Source organism: Mobula hypostoma, chromosome 2 (assembly GCF_963921235.1).
Source record: "Mobula hypostoma chromosome 2, sMobHyp1.1, whole genome shotgun sequence".
NCBI lineage: Eukaryota > Metazoa > Chordata > Chondrichthyes > Myliobatiformes > Myliobatidae > Mobula > Mobula hypostoma.
Genome location: NC_086098.1, coordinates 138689102 through 138715412, shown reverse-complemented (window position 1 = coordinate 138715412; position 26311 = coordinate 138689102). Strand labels below are relative to the sequence as shown.

The following is a 26311-nucleotide window of genomic DNA, read 5'->3' as shown; positions in this document are numbered from 1 at the left end:
AAGATGAAGGAATCCAAGGACAGAGGACCATGGAGAAAAGGGAAGGAGGAGGCAAACCAGAGGAAGGTGATGGGACAGGTGAGGAGAAGGGGTAAGAGGGTAACTAGAATAGGGAATGGAAAAAAGAGGGGGGGGGGAAGAAATTACCGGAAGTTGGAAAAATCAATATTCATGACATCAGGTTGGCAGCTACTCAGACAGGACATGAGGAGTTGTTCCTCACACCTGAATTTGGCCTCTTCATGGCAGTAGTGAACAGACTTGTCAGAATGGAACGTGAAGTCAAATTGAAACGGGTAGCCACCGGGAGATCCTGCCTTTTACGGCGAACATAGTGAAGGTGCTCAACAAAGTGATTGTCTCCCCCAATCACATGAGACAGAGCTCCTGGGCAGGACTCAACAACAAGTGAAACAACTACAAACAATCACATCAAACACACCACTAGAATTCACTGTAAGACTGATAGGGCCAATACTGGAAGATATCCCGATGTTCTTTCGGTAAAGGAGAGGTTGCCTAAAACGTGGGTAAATATTGCTGTAATATTGTACTTCTGGGAGTCAATGGCGAGCCTGCTTTATTTGGCAAGGGCTACGGTTGTGTCTTGGATGTTCTTGGCTCTGGACCCAATCACAGATGCTTTATGAAAAGCTCTTTGTGCAGAGGAATTTTCTGTCTCAAGACCAGACACATCCTTACCTATATTGTGCTGCATGTCTTCCCCTACCAGCTCCATGAGGGGACACGCTACAAGCTGCAATGACTGTGTGGAGCCTTGACCAGGGCTGGAGGGCTTTGAATATTCTTAGGGCAAACATCGATGATTCTTGACAAAGGTGAAAAGTTGAAAGGCTAGAATCTAATTAAGCATGATCATATTAAGTGGCAGACAAGGTTTGATGGGCAAGTGGCCTGCTCCTCTTCCTGATTCATATACTTACAGCTACAGCTAATTAATTTAGCCAATAGGCAAAGAAGTTCCAACCTTAAATTAAAATGGAAACAACCATGTCCAAAAAGGGCTGGTAAGTACAACAGCAGGGCTCTAGTGTTATTATTGTGGAATATTGTGTAAAAAAAAAGACAGCATTCAATTCTGGTAAGAACAGGGACTTTTCCAATTTCTGGTAACCTGCCCTCTCTGGACTGCCAATGTTCTCCTCCCACCCACAATCATCCATCCATCATGGCTTCTTTTCCCTTAGTTCGTCTTTCCCATCTCCTCTGCAACCTGGTTTCATTTGCTCATCATCCCCTCTCCACTGGGTTCCATCCATCACCTCTGGACTCTGCCCCAGCCTCTTCCTTGTTCCACTACATTCTGGCGACCTCCCTGCCTCCCTCTCCACCCTGATCAACTTAGAACTTTCACCTCCACAGATGCTACTCGACTCATTTCCAGCATTCAGTCTCGTTATCATTCCAGACTCCAGCAAATGCTGTCTCTTTTGTTTTCACGTTAAATTCTTCGATGCCCTGAAGTGCTGAACTCGGATACAAAGGTGTAAAATCAAGCAAACACACATAAGATGCTGGAGGAACTCAGCAGGTCAGGCAGTATCTATAGAAATTAACAAACAGTCAACGTTTTGGGCCGAGATCTTACTTCAGGACCAAAACGTCGACTGTTTATTCATTTCCATGGGTGCTGCCTGGCCTGCTGAGTTCCTCCAGAATTTTGGGTGTGTTGCTTTGAATTTCCAGCATCTGCAGACTTTCTTGTGTAAATACAAACAATGCTTTTTCCACTGCCCGATACTGAACTATCTGCAGCAGTCAATGAGGCTGGGTATTAGGATGCCAGCCTTCAGTGCTATCTCTGTTCTAGGCTCCCTGATTTGAGGTACATTGAAGCTAACACCAAAAGGCCGCGAAGATGACCATGGCTGTAACTTCCAATTTTCATCTTTCCAGATGGTGGTTTATTACATTCATTACATTGCCAACTTTTACCAGGAGAAAAGGATTAAAATAATGAGGCAGAAAATACCAATGAGCAATGTGCAACTTCTAATCACAGTCAGTAACATTAATCATTAAGAAAATTAGACAATATAAGGCACAAGTCTGTGAAGCTTATACACCAGTTGATTTGTACATTTAAACCCTGTTACTTATTCAGTGATATAGTGCAGAACAGGCTCTTCCAATCCTTTGAGCCTCGCCACCCGTCAAACCCAATTAACCCTAACCTAATCACAGGACAATTTACAATGACCAGTTATCCTATGCGGCACAGGAAAGTGATGCTGCAGATTTCAGTCCTTCTCGTCTCACAGCTTTGGTGTAGCGTGAAAGGGTCGACGTCCTACTTCCAGTATGATCTCCTTCACCAGTTGAGCTGCTTCCTTTGCTGTTCCCCAGTGGAAACCAATTCCAGCCCCACCGTGGCCGTAGTTGTGAACCACAAACATCCGGCGGCCGCCTCGTTCTAGCGTCTCCTTTTCCAGTCTCAGAACGTCTCTGGTTGGCCTCAGACCGACCCCCTCGGAAAGCTTCCGACAGCATCTGAGACTCGGCTCAAGTGCACAGCAGTTCTCGAAAATGGTCTTGCTGTCCAACGGATCAACTGACATCCGCCAATCACCTCTTTGTCTCGTTCCACCCAAGGTAACGCTGCTGATTCCTGGGTAGATGTAAATGGTTCCATCATCTGTACGGACAAAGTGTTTCAGCCAAGGAGCGTGAACTTTATGGACCTGGCCCCTTACTGGATACATTTCCATATCCCCTGTGAGTGCCCTGGCTCCAATACCTGAGCAGTTCACAACAACGTCATACTTTCCATCCAGCTCCCAGAAATCCACGACCTTCCCCACCCGTATCCGGCCTCCTGCCTCCTTCAACCTGCAATCAGCAATAAAGTCTTTGTTAATGCACAGCTTTTATAGAACAATGAAACATTGATTAGAAAAAGGAGTATCACAATTCCATATACATCCCACAAGACCTGTTAATGACAGGATCTGTGACTCTCCCCACTTTAGTGCTTTACATTGAGAAATATTTTATCTCCCACTTGTAAACCGTTGCCAATTCCCTCATCCTGTTTCCCCACCTCTCCTTATCTCTCTTTCTCTAGTGCCTCCTGTGTCATGTCAGGACTTTATTCATTTGAGCATAGGAAGAGAATAAAGGGCAATGATGATCAGGAGAAGCAGAGAAAGGGTCAATACAGACGGACCTTTTCTCCAGGGTTGGGCATTAAGAACTACAGGACATTCTGCAGGTTTAGTGTGCGAGGAGAGAGTTTTAAAAGATAACTGAGGGGGCAACGTTTTCTACCAAGAGGGTGGTCAGTATATGGAATGAGTTGTAACGGGAAGTGATTGAGGTAAGTACATTAACAATATTTGGGCAGGTACGTGGATAGGATGGGAGTTCCCAACATGGGGACCATGGCCCCCTTGCTTAATAGTATTGGTCCAAGGCATAAATAAGGTTGGGAACCCCTGGTTTGGAGGGACATGGGTCGAACACTGGCAGCTTAGACTGGAATCTTGATCAGCATGGAGCAGCTGGGGTCCAAGAGCCTGTTTCTGTGCTTGATGAGGAAGATGAGGTTAACTTATTAGTAGCCCCAGCTGCAGGATATTAATACACAGACAGTCTGATTGCCACAGGGCTGCAGGGCAGTCACACTCACATGATTAAATCTGGGAGGCAAGTCTGTCTCTCAAAAATAAAGTTCAAAGTAAAATTTATAATCAGAGTACATACACGTCACCCCATACAACCCTGAGATTCTTTTTCTGTGGGCATACTTAGCAAATCTATAGAACGGTAACTGTAAACAAATTGTGCAAATGTAGATAATAAATAAATAGCAATAAATAACAAGCAGGAAGTAACAAGATCAAAGAGTCCTTCAACGAGTGTCGTTACCTTCTTTTGTTCAAGAGCCTGATGGGTTGAGGGTTAGTAACTGTTCTTGAACCTGGTGATGTGAGTCCTGAGGCTCCTGTATCTTCTACCTGATGGCAGCAGTGAGAAAAGAGCACGACCTGGGTGGTGAGGATCTTTGAGGATGGATGCTGCTTTTCTATGACAATATTTCATGTAGATGTGCTGAATGGTTGGGAGGGCTTTACCCATGATGTACTTGGCCAAATCCGCTACCTTTTGTAGCATTTTCTGCTCAAAGGCATTGGTGTTCCCACGCCAGGCCGTAATGCAAACTTTCCACCACAGATCTATAGAAGTTTGCCAAGGTTTCTGATGACATGCCGAATCTCCGCAGACTCCTGATGAAGTAGGGGCGCTATCATGCCTTCTTTGCCATTACATTTATGTGATGGGTCCTGGACAGGCCCTACCCAGGAATTTAAGGTTACTTATCCTTTCTTCCTCTGATCCTCCAATGATTACTGGCTCATAGACCCCTGAAGCCTATTACAGTATCAGTTCCTTGGTCTTATTGACATTGAGTGAGAGGTTGTTGTTATAACACCACTCAGCCAAATTTTCAGTCTCCTTCCTGCATGCTGATTCATCACCACCTTCGATACAGCCCACAACAGTGGTATCATAGGCAAACTTGTATATGATGTTGGAGCTGTACTTAGCCACACAGTCATAGGTGTAAAGTGAGTAGGTGTCATCAAAAAAAATTACACTGCAATTTCTTTTGAGATCAATAAAGTACATCTATCTATCTATCCATCCATCCATCTAGAGCAGGGGGCTCCTATGCTGATGAAGATTTTGGACGTGTTTTTGCCAATCCAAACTGACAGGGGTCTACAGGTGAGGAAATCCAGGGTCCAATTGCACACGTGGGTATTGAGACCCAGGTCTTGAAGTTTACTGATTACTTTAAAGGGTATTATGGTGTTAAGTGCTGAGCTGTAATCTTTGCCATCCAGATATTCCAGGATTGTGTGAAGAGCCAGTGAGACAGCATCTGCTGTTGCTTTAGTAGACAAACTGGAGTGGATCCAAATTGGCACTCAGGCATGAATATGTCATGATTCAATTCATTTATTTACTTAAATTTTAATTCACTGTCTCCCTTCCTTCCTCCATCTGGCCTCTCTCTGACCTCCAGACCCATGCTGGTATAGTTGACTCCGAACAGCCCTTAGTTCAAACACAACAGGGTTGTACACTAAATACCACATTTACTTGCGCCTGAATTAAAAACAAAACACAACCATTCACAGTGAAGTGCAGGAGGTAAAGGTAATGGTACTCAAAGGAGACAAAAGGTATCTGAACTTCACATCATCAGAAATGAGTCAAGCTTAGACCCTGATGTTATACAAGACATTGGTGAGGCCCAATTTGGAGTACCGTGTACAGCAAAGGTATCAATAAGATTGAAAGAGTGCAGAGAAATTTTACAAGGATGTTGCCCGAGTTATTGGGAAAGATTGAATAGGACTTTATAAACTGGAACCTAGGAGAATGAGGGGAGATTTGATGGAAGTACACACAACTATGAGGGGTATAGAATGTAAGCAGACGTTTTCCACTGAGGTTGGGTGAGTCTAGAATTAGGGGTCATGGGTGAAGGGTGAAATATTTAAGGGAACATGAGGGGAAACTTCTTCAGTCAGAGGGTGTGAGAGTGTAGAATGAGCTGCTAGTGGAAGTGGTTCAATTTCAACATTTAAGAGAAGTACATGGCTGAGAGGGGTATGGTCCAAGTGCAGTTCAATGGGACCAGACAAAATAACTGCTTCCTCCAGCGCCCTTTCCACATCATCTCTCCATGTTCCCCATAAATTTTCATCAGGGTCATAAAGCCATGTCTTTCCTCCCTGTTTAAAGCAACAATCCCCTTTCTGTCAGATAAGTGGATCTGGAATGAGGCATCTGCTTTTATTGCCTCAGCCAGATGCAAGATAGTGAGGCTTGAGAAGGAGGCTTAAATGTTCGAAACATACATCTTCAGTACCTGGTCCATTAATGCATGAGCCTTTCTTGGATATGCTATCAACCTACACTTTTTAGCCATAAACATAGCACTGAAAACTTAATAAAATCTTCACTGTGAACAAAAAAAACCAATAAAAGCAGTCAAAGCCTCCATCATTTACAAATCTATAACAAAAGGGAGAGAAAAGAAACTAGAAAGACAAAATAACTTTGAACTAAAGTTATAAATATAAAAACATTAGAAAAAGACGAAGTGGGCTATTCATTCACCCACTAACCTGCTTTGCCATTCGATAACATCAATAAACTAATCTTTCACCTCAACAACATGTAACAACTCCTATTTATATCCTGGTATCCTTAATATACATCAATCTTGTGATCTTTCCCTTAAATATAGTGACTGAGCCTCCACAAACCCTCTTGGGTAGAGAATGTGTTACAGTCAGAAACCTCTTGATAAGGAAGGTTCATCTCATCCAGCCCCTGTCTGGATGAACCCCTTAGTATTAGACGATGCTGAAAGGAAACATAGCAATAACATATTGTGACAGCCATTAGATTTGGGAAGAGGAGAAAACATTAACATCTAATGCACTGGCCATGCTGTTGGAACCTACACTTTGAGCACCTGAGCATTTTAGCTCAGGCAAGCATTAACCAGCTCAACCCATATCACAACCACCCCAGAACGAGAAAGATGGACTTTACAGCCACAGCTCCAAACAATGGCAGGCTGGGGGGTCTTGTGCTTACATACTGTCACCCTTTCTGGATCTCACCATTTCCAAAATGCTTGACAGCCATGTAGAGTTTTGAAACAATCACTGCTGGTTTGTAGAAAATGCAGTTGGCTAATTTCACATACCCCAAGATGCCACAAGTGACATCAGCATAATTTGCCAAGCATTAGTTCAATATCAGAGTGACCATATTCATCAGATTACACATTGCAAATTCACAGGCTAACTCAATACTAAACTATGAGTAGGTTGAAATGTTCCATTTCAAAATGCGTGACAATGCTCATTTACTACTATTTGTGATGCAGTGTCCATCTCCCTCATCTCTAATGCACATCACACAGGAGAGGCTCTCTCACCTTTATTTGGTAATAGCAACAATGAAAGGCTAGTCAAATCTCTCCCAGCATTGCAGTGGGTCAATTGTGTCCACCGTCAAGATTCAAGATCATTTCATGTCATTTCCAGTACGCAAGTGTAAAGGAGAACAAAATAATTGTTACTCCAGATCATATGCAGCGCAGAAAAAAAGATAAAGTAGTGATGGTGGGGGGTGTGGTTGGAGGTGTTGATCAGCTTTACTGCTTGGGGAGAGTAACTGTGGTTGAGTCTGGTAGTCAGGGCGTGGATGTTACGTAGCCTCTGCCCTGATGGGAATGGGACATGAGCAGGGCAGGACTCGGTGGATTTAACTCTCGGGAATGCAGGTACGGCACCTTTAAGCGGGCAAAGATACATTGCCATGGCTGGAAGAGAGGTCAACGGGGAGGACTCCAAGCCAGACTAAAACGGCAGGGTGTTAAAATTCTTCTACCCAGCAACTTGTTAGCAAAGGTACAGACAGTGGAGAACAAGCATGATTGCTGTATGGAGGGAAATGAGGGATTGTTACATTCTGTGTTTCACAAAGACATTGCTCGTTCAACACACGATGGAAATGGTGGTCCAGCCCAAGGGGTTCTTGATCTACTGGATCGATCGATCAGCAGAACATTTGGGGAAGGCAAGAGGTGGGGGTCAGTGTTTCATGGAGCTAGGACATAGTGGTCTTGTCACACTCTTGTTCTCCTGATCTGGAACGTCAAGTGATTAAGTGCCGTCCATTCTACTTACCAAGAGAGTTTTCCTCCCTGATCCTGACCTTAGTTTACAAATCACCAAAGGCAGATGTTAAGCAAGCACTCGAGCATTTCCTGGTTTTTGTTAATTGGTGTTAATCAAGGGAAGCATGGGACTGCTTTGAATCGGTGGACTGGATTATATTCAGGGATTCATCTTCAAATCTGGATGAGTATGCTGCAGTTGTTACCGACTCATTAAAACCTGTGTGGATGAGACTTATTGTACATTGCCAAACCAAAAGCCGTGGATGAACCAGGAGGTATGTCGTCTGCTGGCAAGATCTGTGGCATTCAAGTTTGGCGACCCAGGTCTGTACCAGAAAACTAGGTATGATTTGCAGAGGGCTATTTCAAGGGCAAAGAGACAATTCTGAATGAGGTTGGAGACGACATCAGATGTACAACAACTCTGGCAGGGTCTGCCAGACATTATTTCCTACAAAGCGAAACCCAATAGCATGAATGGCAGCGATGCTTCACTACCAGATGAACTCAACCTCTTCTATGCCAGCTTTGAAAGGGAGAACACAACTACAGCTGTGAAGATCACTGCTGCACCTGATGACCCTGTGATCTCTGTCTCAGAGGCCGATGTTAGACTGTCTTTGAAGAGAGTGAACCCTCACAAGGTGGAAAGTCCCGATGGAGAACCTGGTAAGGCTCTGAAAACCTGTACCAACCAACTGGCGGGAGTATTCAAGGACATTTTCAACCTCTCATTGCTATGGGCGGAAGTTCCCACTTGCTTCAAAAAGGCAACGATTATACCAGTGCCCAAGAAGAATAACGTGAGCTGCCTTAATGACTATCACCCAGTATTGACAGTGATGAAATGCTTTGAGAGGTTGGTCATGACTAGACTGAACTCCTGCCTCAGCAAGGACCTGGACCCATTGCAATTTGCCTATTGCCACAATAGGTCAACAGCAGACGCAATCTCAGTGGGTCTTCACACGGCTTTAGACCGCCTAGACAACACAAACACCTATGTCAGGATGCTGTTCATTGACTACAGCTCAGCATTTAATACCATCATTCCCACAATCCTGATTGAGAAGTTACAGTACCTGGGCCTCTGTGCCTCCCTCTGCTATTAGCTCCTTGACTTCCTAACCGGAAGACCACAATCTGTGCAGATTGGCGATAACGTCTCCTCACTGACGATCAACACTGGTGCACCTCAGGGGTGTGTGCTTAGCCCACTGCTCTACTCTCTATATACACATGACTGTGTGGCTAGGCATAGCTCAAATACCATCTATAAATTTGCTGATGATACAACCATTGTTGGTAGAATCTCAGGTGGTGACAAGAGGGCGTACAGGATTGAGATATGCCAACTAGTGGAGTGGTGCTGCAGTAACAACCTGACACTCAACGTCAGTAAGATGAAAGAGCTGATTGTGGACTTCAGGAAGGGTAAGACAAAGGAACACATACCAATCCTCATAGAGGGATCAGAAGTGGAGAGAGTGAGCAGCTTCAAATTCCTGGGTGTCAAGATCTTTGAGGACCTAACCTAGTCCCAACATATTGATGCAGTTATAAAGAAGGCAAGACAGCGGCTATACTTTATTAGGAGTTTGAAGAGATTTGGTATGTCAACAAATATACTCAAAAACTTCTATATATGTACAGTGGAGAGCATTCTGACAGGCTGCATCACTGTCTGGTATGGAGGGGCTACTGCACAGGACCGAAAGAGCCTGCAGAGAGTTGTAAATCTAGTCAGCTCCACCTTGGGTACTAGTCTACAAAGTACCCAGGACATCTTCAAGGAGCGGTGTCTCAGAAAGGCAGCATCCATTATTAAGGACCTCCAGCACCCAGGGCATGCCCTTTTCTCACTGTTACCATCGGGTGGGAGGTACAGACGCCTGAAGGTACACACTCAGTGATTCAGGAACAGCTTCTTCCCCTCTGCCATCCGATTCCTAAATGGACATTGAACTCTTGAACGTTAACTCACTTTAATATATATTATTTCTGTTTTTGCACGATTTTTAATCTATTCAATATGCATATACTCCAATTGATTTATTTATTATATTTTGTTTTTTTACTTCTGTATCATGTATTGCATTGAACTGCTGCTTCTAAGTTAACAAATTTCATGACACATGCCAGTGATAATAAACCTGGTTTGATTCCTCTTTCCTAGTGACTGATGTTTGCAAACAGTGTCTGCAACAAACCCACCAGCAACATCCCATCCCCACGCCCCAAACGAGCTGCATGTTATAGAGACAGAAACAGAAAGGAGGTCAAGCGGTGCCTGTGAAAAGGGAAACAGAGCTAATAAAAACTCATGGGTTTAGCCCGCCACTGAAATATTTCCCAGGCCTTCAAGGAACATCTCTGACTGTAGTCCCAGCTCTAATCTACCCTACACCCCACTCCAAAATGTCCCCAGCTGTCATCCCAGAATGGACCATCTCACCTCTCTCTCCCCACCCTCCAACCTCACTCAGCCACTGAATTCTCGCTGCTGCTTAGTTGTGACACGAGCACCATTTTAATTCCAGATTCCACAGAAACTTTTGTCTTACCACTCTCTCGTCTCTGGCTAAACCTACTGCTGGCGCTGGGTTTGCCCTCTCCCCTGGCCATCTCCACATCCACCTAAGCGGCTTTGTCCCCTCATCTGGCACCACTTACAAATACCTGTCACAAGTCCATTTCCTTTCAGATTGCAGACACTCTGGATTGCCTCAGGGAAGTGCCAGTGAGGCAGTTACCATGGTTACAGACCTAATTGGCTGACATTGAGCATGAACATGCAGGAACTTAATTCCACTCCGCTCAATTTTACGTAAATGAAACTTTGTATTTCAGTGTGTACCAAAGAGAATCTGCTCATTTACTCTCATCTTTTTCTTGTTAAAATTGCTCCCCTTTACCAGATATGCATTCAGTCCTACACAGATATCGTAATTCTGAATGCATTAGCTGGACAGTGCGAAGAGAATATGTCTACAACTTATCCCAATAATTTAACTGAGGAACTTAATAGTGACCTGGAATTGTGACCCAGGTTACTGGGTCCATATGTAGGACCCCTTAGTAACTCAAAGCATGTTCCTGTACTATTTGGCCAACTACTGTAATATAAATTAGCAATCTTAGGGTCATTCAGCATGGAAACAGGGTCTCGTCTTACTCAATTTTGGTTTGGTCAGACCATAGCACCTTCTTCCAGCTGACTTCAGAGCCTCCCACGCCTTCTGGCAAACTCCAGCTGAGATTTCATGTGAGCTTTTTCAACAGTGGCTTTCTCTTTGCTACTCTCCCACAAAGCCGTGACTGGTGAAGCACCCGGGCAACAGTTGTTATGTGCAGTCACTCCCATCTCAGCCACTGAAGCTTGTAACTCCTCCAGGTCTCTTAGTGGCCTCCCTCACTAGTCCCCTTCTTTCACACTCCCTCCTGCTCTAGGCAGATTTACAACAGTGCCATATTCTTTCCATTTCTTGATGATTGACTTAACTGTACTCCAAAGGATATTCAGTGACCTGGAAATTTTCTTGTATCCATCTCCTGAATTGTGCTTTTCAATTACCATTTCACAGAGTTGCTTGGAATGTTCTTTAGTCTTCATGGTGTAGTTTTTGCCAGGATACTGACTCACCGGCAGTTGGACCTTCCAGATACAGGTATATTTTTTACTACAATCAATTGAAACACCTTGACTGCATAAAGGTGATCTCCATTTATCTAATTATGTGACTTCTAAAACCAATTGGCTGCACCAGTGATGATTTGGTGTGCCATATTGAAGGGGGTGAATACTTATGCAATCAATTATTTTGTGTTTTATATTTGTACTTAATTTAGATCACTTTGTAGAGATCTGTTTTCACTTCGACACGAAAGAGTCTTTTTCTGTTGATCAGTGTCAAAAAAAACAAATTAAATCCACTGTGACTCAATGTTGTAAAACAATAAAACATGGAAACCTGGGGTGGGGGGAGATACCTTTTATAGACATTGTAAATTAACCCTACACTACTCCCATTTTATTCACCACCCGCACCCAGTTTTCATCACTTCCACTCGAATTCTGACACTCATCTACACACCAAGTGAAGGTCAGTGGCTACTTAACCAATCAAACAGCACGTCTTTAAGAAGTGGAGGGAAACCAAATCACCAAGGAAAACCCATGTGACCACAGGAAGCACATGCAAACTCTTACACAGACAACAGACAAGGTCAGGATTGAACTAGGGTGCCTAAGACTTTTGGACTGTACTGTAATTTTATGTATTGCACAGTACAACTGCTGTAAACAAGATCAAATTTCATGACGTATGTGAGTGATGATAAACCGGATTCTAATATGGGGCTCTGTTGTGGACTGAGTGGGAAGGGGGCAGGGAGAGGGGAATCAGAGTTGGGAAAAGGGGAAAGGAGAGGGGAGGGAGTGAGAAGCACCAGAGAGACATTCTGTAATGGTCAATAAACCAATTGTTTGGAATCAGGTGACCTTGCCTGGCGTCTCGGGGTGGGTGCGTCTGTACCCGTGCTACCTCCGCTGCCCCGGCACTCCTCTGCCACCTGTCCCCCACCCCTCCCATAGCACTCCACCCTCGCCATTCCCAACATCCTGTGCTCCCGCCAGATTTACAAACTCGCTCTCCGTCCCATGTTGGCAAGTACAGTACTGTGCAAAGGTCTTAGGGACCCCAGCTATATATACGTGGCTAAGACGTTTGCACAGTACAGTAAGAGGCTGCAACTCTACCAATTGTGTCACCGTGCACCTATCCACTGAGCCCTCACTGGACTTCTGTAAGAAGACAGGGCAATGCAGAATTCTAATTACTTATCTTTGATTTGAATATGCAAATGAAGTAGGGTGACTTACTGACAGAGCGTAGCTTCAATGACCCAAGTCCCATCCTGACCTCCGGAACAGGTACTCTCTGTAACCATGCAGACCCCTCAGGTTTCCTCGCACATCCCAGCGACTTCCTGATTAGTGGGTTAACTGTAAATTACCCCAATATACAATGGTGGTAGGAAAATACAGGGCAAGTTAACAGGCATGTGATTGAGGGTATTGGGATTAATGGGATTAATGGGATTGATCTGAGGACTGGCACGCAGTTGGCTGAATGGCTTCCCACCTATCTATGCCAATCCCATGTATCCCTCTATACCTTGCCCATTCAAGTACCTGCCCCTGACGCTTATGAAATGTCATTACTGTTCCTGACTCTACTGGCAGCTCATTCTAGATACCAACTACTCTTTGTGTGAAAGATTTACTTCTCAGACCTCTCTTAAACACACCCCTCTCTCACATTCAACCTTTGCTTTCCAGTTTTAGCATGGGAAACAGGCTGAGGGGTGACCAGACAGCCAAACTCCTTAACTCCAGCGAAAACAGACCTTGCTTGCTCAACCTATTCTAAAGACTCAAGCACTTCAGTCCAGGTAACATCCTGTAAATCTTTTCTGCACTCTCTCTAGTTTAATGACATCCACGTGCTGGGGAAAAAAATCACCTTACATATTGTTGATTTATAAGGTTACGTTTCTATGTCACTGAAAAATCAAAAAGATACAGTCCTGACGAAGGGTCTCGGCCTGAAACGTCGACTGTACCTCTTCCGAGAGATGCTGCCTGGCCTGCTGCATTCCACCTGCATTTTGCGTGTGTTGCTTGAATTTCCAGCATCTGTAGATTTCCTCGTGATACAGATTTATTGTTATGTTTCAATTAACCCATGGATCTTCAGCTGTGTGGTAGTAGAGAGATTATGTGACTCAACCAAGCAGCCCAGGTCTGGGATTCAAGTCCCAGAGTGAAAGATTGGAATTAAATTTCTGTGAAGGTGACTATGGAAACTATTGAACATGATGATGCCCTTTAGGAGAAAAATTTAGACGTGATATGTTTCTTAAGACTCAAATGAGATTTTTCTCTGCATTGCTCTCTGCAGGGATGGCATGTATACCCAAAGCATTACTGCTGATGACTAGGTCCTATTATGGTCTTGCTCTCCAATCTTTATAACATAATAAAAGCTCTTTCTGATTGGGAGGCGCATTTGCAATGTGGGAGAGCTGGAAGAATTTTATACAGGCAGAAAAAGTGTCCAAAATTGGAATCTGGTTCAACGAAGGATCTGCTAGAGAACTCAGTGGACAAGCAGCATCTGTGGGGGAGAGATGTGGGAGCCCTGTATCAGCACTCAAGGAGCATTGACAATTCCTCTCCCTCCACAGAGGCTATTCGACTCACTGAGTTCTTCCAGCAGATTGTCTGTTGCACTGCATTTTATTATAGCTGCTTTGGTGCTCTCTCAGTAGTCACTCTAACTATGTGGGGCATTTTTTTTTAACTGGTTCAGAGGATATCCTGCGAGTGCGCCGAGAGCTGATATCCCAATGAGCAGGCCAAATGCCTCCCGAAACGGACACTGTACTCCAAGGAAAAAAACAAGAGAAAAATCTGCAGATGCTGGAAATCCGAGCAACGCACATAAAATGCTGGGGGAGCTCAGCAGGCCGGGGAAAAGAGTGCAGTCAATGTTTCGGGTCTGGCCTGCTGAGTTCCTGCAGCATTTTGTGTGTGTTACTCTACTCCAAGCTCTGTCATGGGAAGAGATTAGCAGAGGTAAAAAATTCAAGGAAATGCGGCATCCCCCAGTGACCCTGGGAATCACTGGCCCAAGACAGTTCACCGTGGGGTGAGACCCACTTAGGGTGATGTTGAGATGCCTGAAGCCACACGTCTGTGGAGCACAGAATCCCAGTGAACGCACCAAAGTGCACCTCTTCACCACCACAGCCCCTTCAAACCCTTCCTGCCCCGTCAGTGGAAGTGGCTGCAGTTCCCATGTTGGCTTCAGCAGCGACCTCAGACACCCACAACCTTAAGAGAGGCAGCAAGCGATCCTCAGTCCTGAGGGACTGCCCAGGAAGATGCTATGGACCCCAGTTATTGTTCATTTCATGAGACATTCTAATTACAACCCAAATCGTTAGAGTTTAGAACTCTATGACCACTTTGATTGCTTTGCACTAAAATGGTCTTTTTGTTTTGTTCTAATCGTGTTCCTTCTTGTAAAGATTGTTTAATTCACATTTAACTTGTGTTTTTCTTGTAAATGCTGCGTATATGATGCTATCTGCAAGTAAGTTTATATTATGCTATCTGCCTAATTTGCTGCTGCAAGTAAGTCTTTCCAAATTCAAAGTAAATTTATTATCAAAGTACATGTATGCCACCAAATACAACTCTGATATTCATTTTCTTGTGGGCATACTGAATAAATCCATATTCGAATAATAACCATAACAGAATCAATAACAGACCCCACCAACTTGGGTGTTCAACCAGTGTACAAAAGACAACAAACTGCAAATATAAAAAAGAAAGAATAACAATAATAAATGAATAAGCAATAGATATTCAGAACATGAGATGAAGAGCCCTTGGAAGTGAGTTTATTGGTTGTGGGAGCATTTCAATGATGGGGCGGGTGAAGTTATCCCCACACCCGTGAATACATGTACGTGTGCATATGACAATAGAACTCAACCTTGACTTTGACACTGTGGGGAGGGTCCGAAAGTGCTCTTCCTGAGTCTACCCAACGAACTTAAATTAAATTAAAGGCATCCGTTAGTCTTGTGAGACCATGAATCTGCGCCTGGAAAGTCTTCACTCTCCAGGGCGCAGGCCTGGGCAAGGTTGTATGCAAGTCTCCCCTCTCCACGATTAAGTGCCTTGCTCAAGGACACAACACGCTGCCTCAGCTGGGGCTCGAATTCACAACCGTCAGATCGCTAGTCAAATGCCTTAACCACTTAGCCACATGCCCACAACCAACAAACTTAACAGCTGTGCAAAAAGCACATTAAAGGCAAGTGGAATATTTCCAATGCAAAAATAAAGAAACGTGGAACAGTGGGCAGGCCACTCAGCCCAGTATACCATGCTGATCTTGATCCAATTTACACGAAACACCTTCTTCCTGTGGATCATCTATAAATCCCTCCATTCCCTTCAGAATCATGTATCCAAATAGACAGTTCTTTAAACCTTGCTAAAAAGCACTATCGGCAGCAAGGACTGTCAGACAGGTCATCAAACACAACGCTGGGAATGAATGGCTGCAGGACCACAAAGCAACATTGCATCTTGCATGTTGTTATTTGGTCTGTTTTTAAAACCCACCTTTGGTTAGGTAAAGGAATTGCAGCCTCATGTATTAGTATCCCTTCCTTAAACAGGTTGCAGCCTGTTCTTACTGAATCAACTCAGAGTGCAATCGAGTGCTGAACAATTTCAAAGGAAGCACATCAGCCTCCTTGTCACTTAGCTGGGTCCGCACACAGTAAGCAAGACTGCAGTCACAGCTGTCACAGCCAAATCTGGTCAGTGTCTGCCCTTTGTCTGTCCTGAGCCCAACTCTGCAGAAATCTCTTAACTTTTCTTAATTGGCTCTCTCCTGTGCATTCGGGACTTTAAACAGTGCAGGCTGCACAATGCCGAGACAAAGTAGACAGCAATGTCTAGGTAAATCGGAGAGAACCCGTAATTATTCTCCCATGCCAAGCATTGAAAGGATTCAAGCTCTACCTTGACTGTAATATGCTTAGCTGTTAGTCCTCAGTTCTGATGAAGGATTCATGGACCTGTATTCACCTCGGTTCCTTACAGATGGTGACTGAGCAGTGGTTGCCATCTGCAGCCCCCGCTCCAATTTCAGATTCTAGCTGCTGCAGCTCTCTCTCATGAACCTTGTCAGAAAAGCACTTGTTTGCAAGCCGACTCAGAAGAGATCCCTGCCAGAACAAAGCGATAGATAGCAGATCCTTCAGTCCCGAAGATCATTCACAAAATAAATGGGCAGACAGTTCAGGATTTCACAGCTGCCCTTGGCTGATGGAATATGCTGAATGCAATTACACTGATGAAATAAAGTAGCAAGACAGACATCAGAAAACCATTGCCCTTACTACATAATGATAGAAAGGGCAATGGTGTACTTTATGGGATACCATCAGAATCAGAATTAATATCACTGGCATATATCGTGATATTTGTTAACTTAATGGCAGCAATACAATGCAATACTCAATAAATAAATATCAAATAAAAACTGAGTTACATTAAGTATAATATGTCCATTAAATAGTTGGCGCGTGGCCAAGTGGTTAAGGCGTTGGTCTAGTGATCTGAAGGTCGCTAGTTCGAGCCTCAGCTGAAGCAACCTTAACCACACATTGCTCTGCAACGACACTGGTGCCAAGCTGTATCGGTTCTAGTGCCCTTCCCTTGGACAACATCAGTGGCATGGAGAGGGGAGACTTGCAGCACGGGCAACTGCCGGTCTTCCATACAACCTTGCCCAGGCCTGCGCCCTGGAAACCTTACAACGCACAAATCCATTGTCTCACAAGACTAACAGATGCCTAAAAAAAGTTAAGTTAAAATAAGTATTGCAAAAAACAGAAATAAAAAAAGTAGTGAGGTAGTGTTCAAGGGTTCAATGTCCATTTAGGAATCGGATGGCAGAGGGGAAGAAGCTGTTCCTGAATCACTGAGTGTGTGCCTTCAGGCTTCTGTTCCTCCTTCCTGATGGTAACAGTGTGAAGACAGCATGTCCTGGATGGTGGGGATCCTTAATAATGGACGCTGCCTTCCTAAGGCACCGCTCCTTGAAGATGTCTTGCATACTATGGAGGGTAGTACCCCGATGGGCATCAACATTCACCTGAAGAGAACCAAGGCTACAAGGTGTGTTATTGTGGGTTCAGGAGTAATTAGCAATGGCTCTCAGCATTTGTGAGAGGGCAAGTTAGAACACCAATATTATCTGGTGTCTTTATATGGCTTTTGTTCCTGAAACCCTACCTGGTATTTCTGAGCCATAGTTCTTATTAAATCTTTGCAGGTAGTAGTTGGAATTGGTTAATGAAGTACCTGATGTCTTAGATTTTTATAAGAGTAAAATGCAAATAAAGTTACACTGACCCTCTTATTGGCACAGGCTAAAGCATTGCCAATTGTGGTAATTCCAAACTCCTTTATCTACTTATCTACTTGGCACGTGGCCAAGTGGTTAAGGCATTCATCTAGTTACCTCAAGGTCACTAGTTCGAGTCTCAGCTGTGGCAGCGTGACTGTTCCCTAGAGCAAGGCACTTAACCACACATTGCTCTAGCCTGCGCAAGGAGTGGTGCCCCACACAGACTTCCAATCTGCGCCTTGTAAGGCATGAAAATGCCTAACGCAGGCCTCTCATGGACTGAGTCGATATTCCCTCCCTCCCTTATCTACTCAGCGTGTGGGGATAAAGGCTTCGGAGGGACTTCAGGTAAGATTCACGAGAATGGTGCCGGGGATGACAGAATTTAGTTAGATGAAACGACAGAAGAAATAGTACTCTGTACAGCAGAGACAGTTAAAACCAATAACTTGTGCTTAGATTAAAAATGAAACGTGTTTCTCTGGTATCAGGTTAACACCAGAGATGAATGGCAAAAAGCAAAACTGAGAAGCAAAGCCTATTTTAATGTAATTTTGTTGGAACTTGCAATGGACTTCCTAAGAGCAATTTAAAAATGAAATTGAATTATATACCTGAAGAGAGAAGAAGAAAGCCACAATATTGTGGAGAAAACTAGGGAAGTGAAACTGACTGGAAGCCAGCAGATGAATATCCTGCTGTATATTATCGATTGTGTGAAAGATACCCAGAGTTACAGTGGCTGTGGATTAAAAGGCTGCTGGACATCTGCACTACACGGGGACAAATTTATCCTCCAGAAACGAATGTGGCGAACGTTTCAAGATGCCGCAGTAGTGTAGCAGTTAGGCTTCAATTCCCAATGCTGCCAGTAAGGAGTCTGTACGTTCTGCCCGTGACCGCGCGGGTTTTCCCCGGGTGCTCCGGTTTCCTCCCACATCCCAAAGACGTTCAGATTAGAGTTAGTAAATTGCGGGCATGCTGTGTTGTTACTGGAATGCGGTGACACCTGGCGTACCTCTGCCTATTGCTAAGCCCATCCTCACTTTGGATATGGTTCCCTTTAGCGCCAATGCTCAGCCCACTAACCTGGTAAAATCTATCCTCCCGGCCGTCGATATTAGACTCAACCATGATTGTTTTTGTTTCATTCATAAACACAAAATAATCTGCAGATGCTGTTGTCAAAGGAACATCAAATTCATCTCCTCCATTTCCCGCACTTCAGCCCTCACCCCATCCTCCCGCCACCACAACAGGGACAGCGTTCCCCTTGTCCTCACCTACCACCCCACCAGCCTCCGGATCCAGCACATTATCCTCCACAACTTCAGCCACCTTCAACAGGACCCCACCACTAAGTACATCTTTCCCTCTCCACCCCTCTCTGCTTTCCGTGGGGATCGATCCCTCTGTGACTCCCTGATCCACATGTCCCTCCCCACGGATCTCCCACCTGGCACTTATCCCTCTAAGCGTAAGTGCTACACCTGTCCCTACACCTCCTCTCTTGCCACTATTCAGGGCCCCAAACAGTCCTTCCAGGTGAGGCAACACTTCACTTGTGAGTCTGTTGAGGTCATCTATTGCATCCGGTGCTCCCGGTGCGGCCTCCTCTACATTGGTGAGGTGCGGCCTCCTCTACATCAATGAAACCCGACGCAGATTGGAGGACCGCTTCGTCGAGCACCTCCGCTCCGTCCGCCAAAACAGACAGGATCTCCCAGTAGCCACCTACTTCAACTCTGCTTCCCACTCCCATTCAGATATGTCCATACATGGCCTCCTCTACTGCCATGATGAGGCTAAACTCAGGTTGGAGGAGCAACACCTCATATACCATCTAGGTAGTCTCCTGCCCCTTGGTATGAACATAGAATTCTCCAACTTCTGGTAATTCCCTCCCCCTCCCTTCCTCTATCCCTAATTCACATCACTTCCCTCACAGTTCCGCCTCCTTCTACTACTTCACATTGTTCCCCTGCCAATCACCTCCCTGCTTCCCCTCCCCCACCCCTTTGTCTTAAAAATTACTGTTTTTTTCAACTACTGGCATTCTTCAAACCCTCCCCAAAGTTCTTCCTTCAGTCCTGACGAAGGGTTTCGGCCCGAAACATCGACTAATCTTTTCAACTGTTGCTGACTGACCTGCTGAGTTCCTCCAGCACATTGTGAGTGTTCCTTTGTTTCATTCATGCCCGGGGCCCCCCCCCCCAAAGCACTGACTGTCATCTACATGTACTGCCGTTCGGAGGGGCAAAGACAACCTCCTCCTACCCTCCCAGCCCAGCCATGCACCTTAACTGAATGCTGGATTTTAGCTTTCCCATCCTCTATCCCGAATAGGAGGGATTTGATTAACTTACCTGCTATTCCTTGCCACTGAGCAACTTTCAATAGCACAACCACTGCCTCTTTCCTCTCCTTCCCCACAAACAGCCGCGTCTAATATTTTTATTAGTGCCTTCAGTTGTGCTGATCTAATTTTCCAGTTTAGCTCCCCCATTCATTTCCATAATCTCCTTTCCCCGTTGCTATAAATCTGTCCCAGCTTGTCTTCCCTGTCGGCCTTATTCTTAAAATAATTCCAGCATCTGGCCCAAAGCTCGCACTTCTATTTCCTGCATGGTGTGAATTGGTTTCGCAACACGAAACTTCATCCATTTCTCTTCGCCTCGTGCATCTGAATTCTGTCAAAGTCTTTCCATTACCTTGCCTGAGCACCACTTAAAAGAACATTCTGCAAGTCCGTTCACTGTAGAAATCACATTTTGTATTGCGTAAAAATACATTGGGAATATGGAGCAGTTATGATCACTGAGCAAACCCGTGTATCACCAGAGCAATGTTTCCGACAGAACAGGGAGACGTGATCTAAGTGACTCAGACCATGTTGGTGCCAGACAGGGCGGTTCGAGTATCTCAGAAACTGCTGATCTCTGAGGACTGTCACAGGTTACAGAGAATGGTATGAAAAACAAAAAAAATCCCAGTGAGTGGCAGTTCTGAGGGTGAAAAAGCCTCATTAATGAGGGAGGTCAGACTAGTTTCAAGCTGACGGGAAGGCAACAGTAACTCAAATAACCCATGTGGTGTGCAGAAGAGCATCTCTTTTTTTAAATATAATTTTTATTGAATTTTCAAAATGAATACATGAAAAGATAGTGTCTACCCTCCCCCCTCCCCTTAACCCTCCCCCCCTATATATAGTCCTACCTAAAAAAGAAGAAGAAAAAAAAGAACCGCCTGGGTATTGGAAGGTTTCTACATGCTCCATGGAATTCAAAATAAATTTGGTATACTTATTCGTTACTTTCCCCAAGGGACCAAGATCTTTATCGGAGCACTTAAATATGCCATCCTATCTTTTGTAAATAAGGGCACCAAATATTCAGAAATGTTACATACTTATCTCTTAAATTATAAGTAATTTTTTCGAGTGGAATAGAACTAGCCATTTCATTATTCCAACGATTCATACTTAAACACGAATCAGATTTCCAAGTAACTGCTATAGTCTTCTTAGCTACTGCCAATGCAATTTTTATAAATTCTTTCTGATATTTATTCAGAGCATCTCTGAACAGACAACACACCAATCTTTGAAGAGGATGGGCTACAGCGACAGAAGACCACACCGGTTTTTACTCCCAAGGCCACTTTACGACCTACATTCCTATAACTACTAAAGTAGCCATGCAACACACATCAAAGTTGCTGGTGAACGCAGCAGGCCAGGCAGCATCTCTAGGAAGAGGTACAGTCGATGTTTCAGGCCGAGAGCCTTCGTCAGGACAAACTGAAGGAAGAGTGAGTAAGAGATTTGAAAGTGGGAGGGGGAGATCCAAAATGATAGGAGAAGACAGGAGGGGGAGGGATGGAGCCAAGAGCTGGACAGTTGATTGGCAAAAGGGATATGAGAGGATCATGGGACAGGAGGCCCAGGGAGAAGGAAAAGGGGGAGGGGGGGAAAACCCAGAGGATGGGCAAGGGGTATAGTCAGAGGGACAGAGGGAGAAAAAGGAGAGAGAGAAAGAATGTGTGTATATAAATAAATAACAGATGGGGTACGAGGGGGAGGTGGGGCATTAGCGGAAGTTAGAGAAGTCGATGTTCATGCCATCAGGTTGGAGGCTACCCAGACGGAATATAAGCTGTTGTTCCTCCAACCTGAGTGTGGCTTCATCTTGACAGTAGAGGAGGCCGTGGATAGACATATCAGAATGGGAATGGGATGTGGAATTAAAATGTGTGACCACTGGGAAAGTAGCCACTGAGTGTTTGTCACCATATAACACCCTGAGATTCATTTTCTTGCAGGCATTCATGGTAGAACAAAGAAATACAACAGAGTCAATGAAAAACTACACACAAAGACTGACAACCAATGTGCAAATGCAAAATAATAATAATAACTAAATAATGCTGAGAACATGAGTTGCAGAGTCCTCGAACGCGAGTCCATAGGTTGTGCGGTCAGTTAAGAGCTGAGGTGAGTGAAGTTGTCCACACTTTCCCAGGAGCCTGATGGTTGTAGGGTAATAACCGCGCCTGAACCTGGTAGTGTGGGGCCTAAGGCTCCTGTACACCCTTCCTGATGGCAGCAGCGAGAAGAGAGTATGGCCTGGATGGTGGGGGTCCTTGACGACTGGGCGCTTTCTTATGGCAGTGCTCCTTGCAGATGGGCTCAGTGATGGGGAGGGCTTTGGCTGTGATGGACTGGCACGTGCCCACTACTCGCCTTATACTTATGGCGGTGTGGCTAAGCACATCTTCAATGCCGTAGTTAAGTTTTGCTGACAACACCATTGTCGCTGGCCACATCAAAGGTGGTGACAAATCAGCCAATAATAGGAGGATTGAAAATCTGTCTGAGTGGTGTCACAACAACAACTCTTACTTAATGTCAGTAAGATCAAGGAGCTGATTATTGACTTCAGGAGGAAGAAACCCGAAGTCTATGCGTCAGTCCTGACTGGGGAATCAGAGGTGGAGAGGGTTAGCAGCTTTAAATTCCTTGGTGTTATCATTTCAGAGGATCTGTCCTGGGGGCAAAATGTAAGTGCCATTACGAAGAAAGCACGACAGCACCTCTACTTCCTTAGAAGTTTGCGAAGATTTGGCATGACATCTCAAACTTTGACAAGCTTCTATAGATGTGTGGTGGAAAGTACATACTGACTGGCTGCATCACAGCCTGGTATGGAAACACCAATGCCCAGTCCATCACGGGTAAAGCCATCCCCATGACTGAGCACATCGACATGGAGCATGGTTGCGGGAAAGCAGCATCCGCCATCAGGGACCCCCACCACGCACGTAATGCTCTCTTCTCATTACTGCCATTAGGAAGGTGGTACAGGAGCCTCAGGACTCATACTACCAGGTTCAGGAACTGTTATTACCCCCTCAACCATCAGGCTCTTGAACCTGAGGGGATAACTTTGCTTGCCCCATCTCTGAACTATGGTCTCACTTTCATGGACACTTTGCCTCGTGTTCTCAGTATTTATTGCTTATTTATTTATTATTATCATTTCTTCTTTCTTCTTGTATTTGCAGTTTGTTGTCTTTTGCACGCTGGTTGTCGGAGCAGTCTTTCATCGATTCTATTATGATTATTAGATTTATTGAGTACACCTGCAAGAAAATGAATCTCAGGGTTGTAAATGGTGACATATATGTACGTTGATAATCAATTTACTTTGAACTTTCGTAGGCTTTTCCGGTCTTGGGCGTTGGTGTTTCCATACCGGACCACAACAGGACCAGTCAGGATACTATCCACTGTATATCCATGTATACAGGACACTCTCCACTATCCCCACAAAGTATCTGCTGCCCCACCCGCTTGAGGGCTACAAATCCCACAGCGAGCTCATTGGCCTCTTCAGAAATCCAGTGGAAGTAGGTCATCTTTTCCTCTGTGCGAAAGGCTCGGGAAGAAACTGATATATTCCTTTCATTTCATTATTTTCTTAAGAGTTGGAAGAAGGCCGTTTCAACCCATCTTTTTAAATGCCGGCTCCCAGAGCAATTCTGTTCCCCCACTAATTTCCCCGGGACGCATGTTCCCATCTCCTCATCGCCATCTCCCAGCCCCAAACCTTCGACCACTCACCTACACACTTGGGATGATTTATAGCGGTCAATTATAGTACCAACCTGGACATCTTCAGGGACGTGCAGGAAACCTTAGCACCTAGATGAAATCCATGTGTTCCCAGGGAAAATGTGCAAACTTCACCCGGGCAGAGCAGGAGATCAGGATGGAACGGTGAGGCATTGGATCTACTTGTTCACCATTGTGCTGCCCACTCAACACCACAACCATTTGTCCACGGAAGAGCCAAGTGAAGGTGCACCGTGATCCAGTACTACACTTCAATTCAGATGACGGACTGCAAGTATTAGAGCTCTCTTTGGACAGAGAACTACCGACTGCCCAAGTAGTATTACCTGATAAACTATTGTCCAAGGATAACGGTTACACAAGGCTCAAAGTAACAAGTAAGAGAAGTCCATATAATCCCCCAAGTCTGCTCTATCACCAGTTATAGACCCTCTCTCTCTAGTTAACAAACTGAGCAATATCGTAACAAAATTATATTTGTTTAAAACAGCAGTAGTGGAAAGCCAGCACAAGTATGCTGGTATGTTAAATACATTCAGAAATTAGCTACAGTTCTTGGTCATTTGAGTGGTTTAGCAACACCACTGCCAAACATGGGAACAGTTGTTTGTACCCATTAGGGCAGCACAGTGGCACAGCCAGACATCCCACCCTGCAAAAACTCATTTCAGGGAGGTAGCACCTCCGCCCAACGCAGCCCCATATCCCCCCCCCCATCCCACCCCCCCCACCCCCCGGTTGACCTCCAAGGGTGTATGTAATACTTTGTTTAGTGATTTTGTCTAATCTGTAAACCAAGTTGGATATATGCAGAAAATGTGACATTAAAATATGTAAACAACAGGAATTCTGCAGATGCTGGAAATTCAAGCAACACACATCAAAGTTGCTGGTGAACGCAGCAGGCCAAGCAGCATCTATAGGAAGAGGCGCAGTCGACGTTTCAGGCCGAGACCCTTCGTCAGGACTAACTGAAGGGTTATAATATGTACTTATGTTATCATGTTTATTCTATTACAACTTTAAGCAAGTCTACAGGGAGTTTGGCCTCATCACGTAGGACATCAATAGCGTAGCTCCTTAGCAGCTAGCCAGCTAGTTTAAATAACGTTAGCTATGCTAATGAATGAATGACACCTGTTAAACTCACCTCAACACATCTTTTACATTTTAACCCACCATGGGCAATAGAAAAGTCACTGTTGCAAACAGTGCAGCGAGCAACACTGTCATTATTTTTGAGGGCGACTGTAAAGCCCGCCCACAGAGAAAACTGATAGGTCTACTTAGCATGAAGAGAGACCAATCAGGATGCTCGCTCTCGCTCTCGTTCTCCATCACCCTCTCAAAAAAATCGATTTCCAGGATATTGTATTTAATTACCGGGTGTCAGGGAGCCGCTATCAATATGCGGGAGACTCCCAGAACTGCTGGGAGAGGTGGGATGTCTGCACAGCTGGTAGAGCTACTGCCTCAGAGTGCCAGCAGCCTGCTTTCAGTCCTAACCTCACGTGCTGTCTGTGTGCTCTCCCTGTGACTGCACCGGTTACCTCCCACATCCCAAAAAGCTTACAAATCGGTGTGTTGATTGGCCACAGTAAATTGCGTTCCCCAGTGCATAGGTGAGTGGTAGATTCTTGGACGAAGTTGACAGGAATGTGGAGAGACAATAGACAATAGGTTCAGGAGTAGGCCATTTGGCCCTTCGAGCCAGCACCACCATTCACTGTGATCATGGCTGATCATCCACAATCAGTACCCCTTTCCTGCCTTCTCCCCATATCCCTTGACTCCACTTTCATTAAGAGCTCTAGCTAACTCTTTCTTGAAAGCATCCAGAGAATTGGCCTCCACTGCCTTCTGAGGCAGAGCATTCCAGAGATCCACAACCCTCTGTGTGAAAAAGTTTTTCTTCAACTCCGTTCTAAATGGCCTACCCCTTATTCTTAAACTGTGGCCTCTGGTTCTGGACTCCCCCAACATCAGGAACATGTTTCTTGCCTCTAGCGTGTCCAATCCCTTAATAATCTTATATGTTTCAATCAGATCCCCTCTCATCCTTCTAAATTCCAGTGTATACAAGCCCAGTCGCTCCAATCTTTTAACATATGACATTCCCATCATCCCTGGAATTAACCCCGTGAACCTACGCTCACTCCCTCCATAGCAAGAATGACCTTCCTCAAATTTGGAGACCAAAACTGCACACAATAATCCAGGTGGGGTCTCACCAGGGCCCTGTACAGCTGCAGAAGGACCTCTTTGCTCCTGTACTCAACCCCCCCTTGTTCTGAAGGCCAACATGCCATTAGCTTTCTTCACTGCCTGCTGTAACTGTATGCTTACTTTCAGTGACTGATGAACAAGGACACCCAGATCCTGTTGTACTTCCCCTTTTCTTAACTTGACACCATTCAGATAGTAATCTGCCTTCCTGTTCTT

General features: G+C 44.9%; 1 protein-coding gene across 1 annotated transcript in view; it reads right to left on the bottom strand.

Moving 5' to 3' along the window:
• Window positions 1-1880: 1880 nt before the first annotated feature.
• Window positions 1881-26311, bottom strand: part of ddo (D-aspartate oxidase) — a 75386-nt gene continuing 50955 nt past the window's right edge. Inside the window, exon 5 of the mRNA XM_063040768.1 lies at window positions 1881-2850. Coding sequence (XP_062896838.1) covers window positions 2277-2850 — 574 coding nt within the window. The 3' untranslated portion in view covers window positions 1881-2276. The remainder of the gene's footprint in view (window positions 2851-26311) is intronic.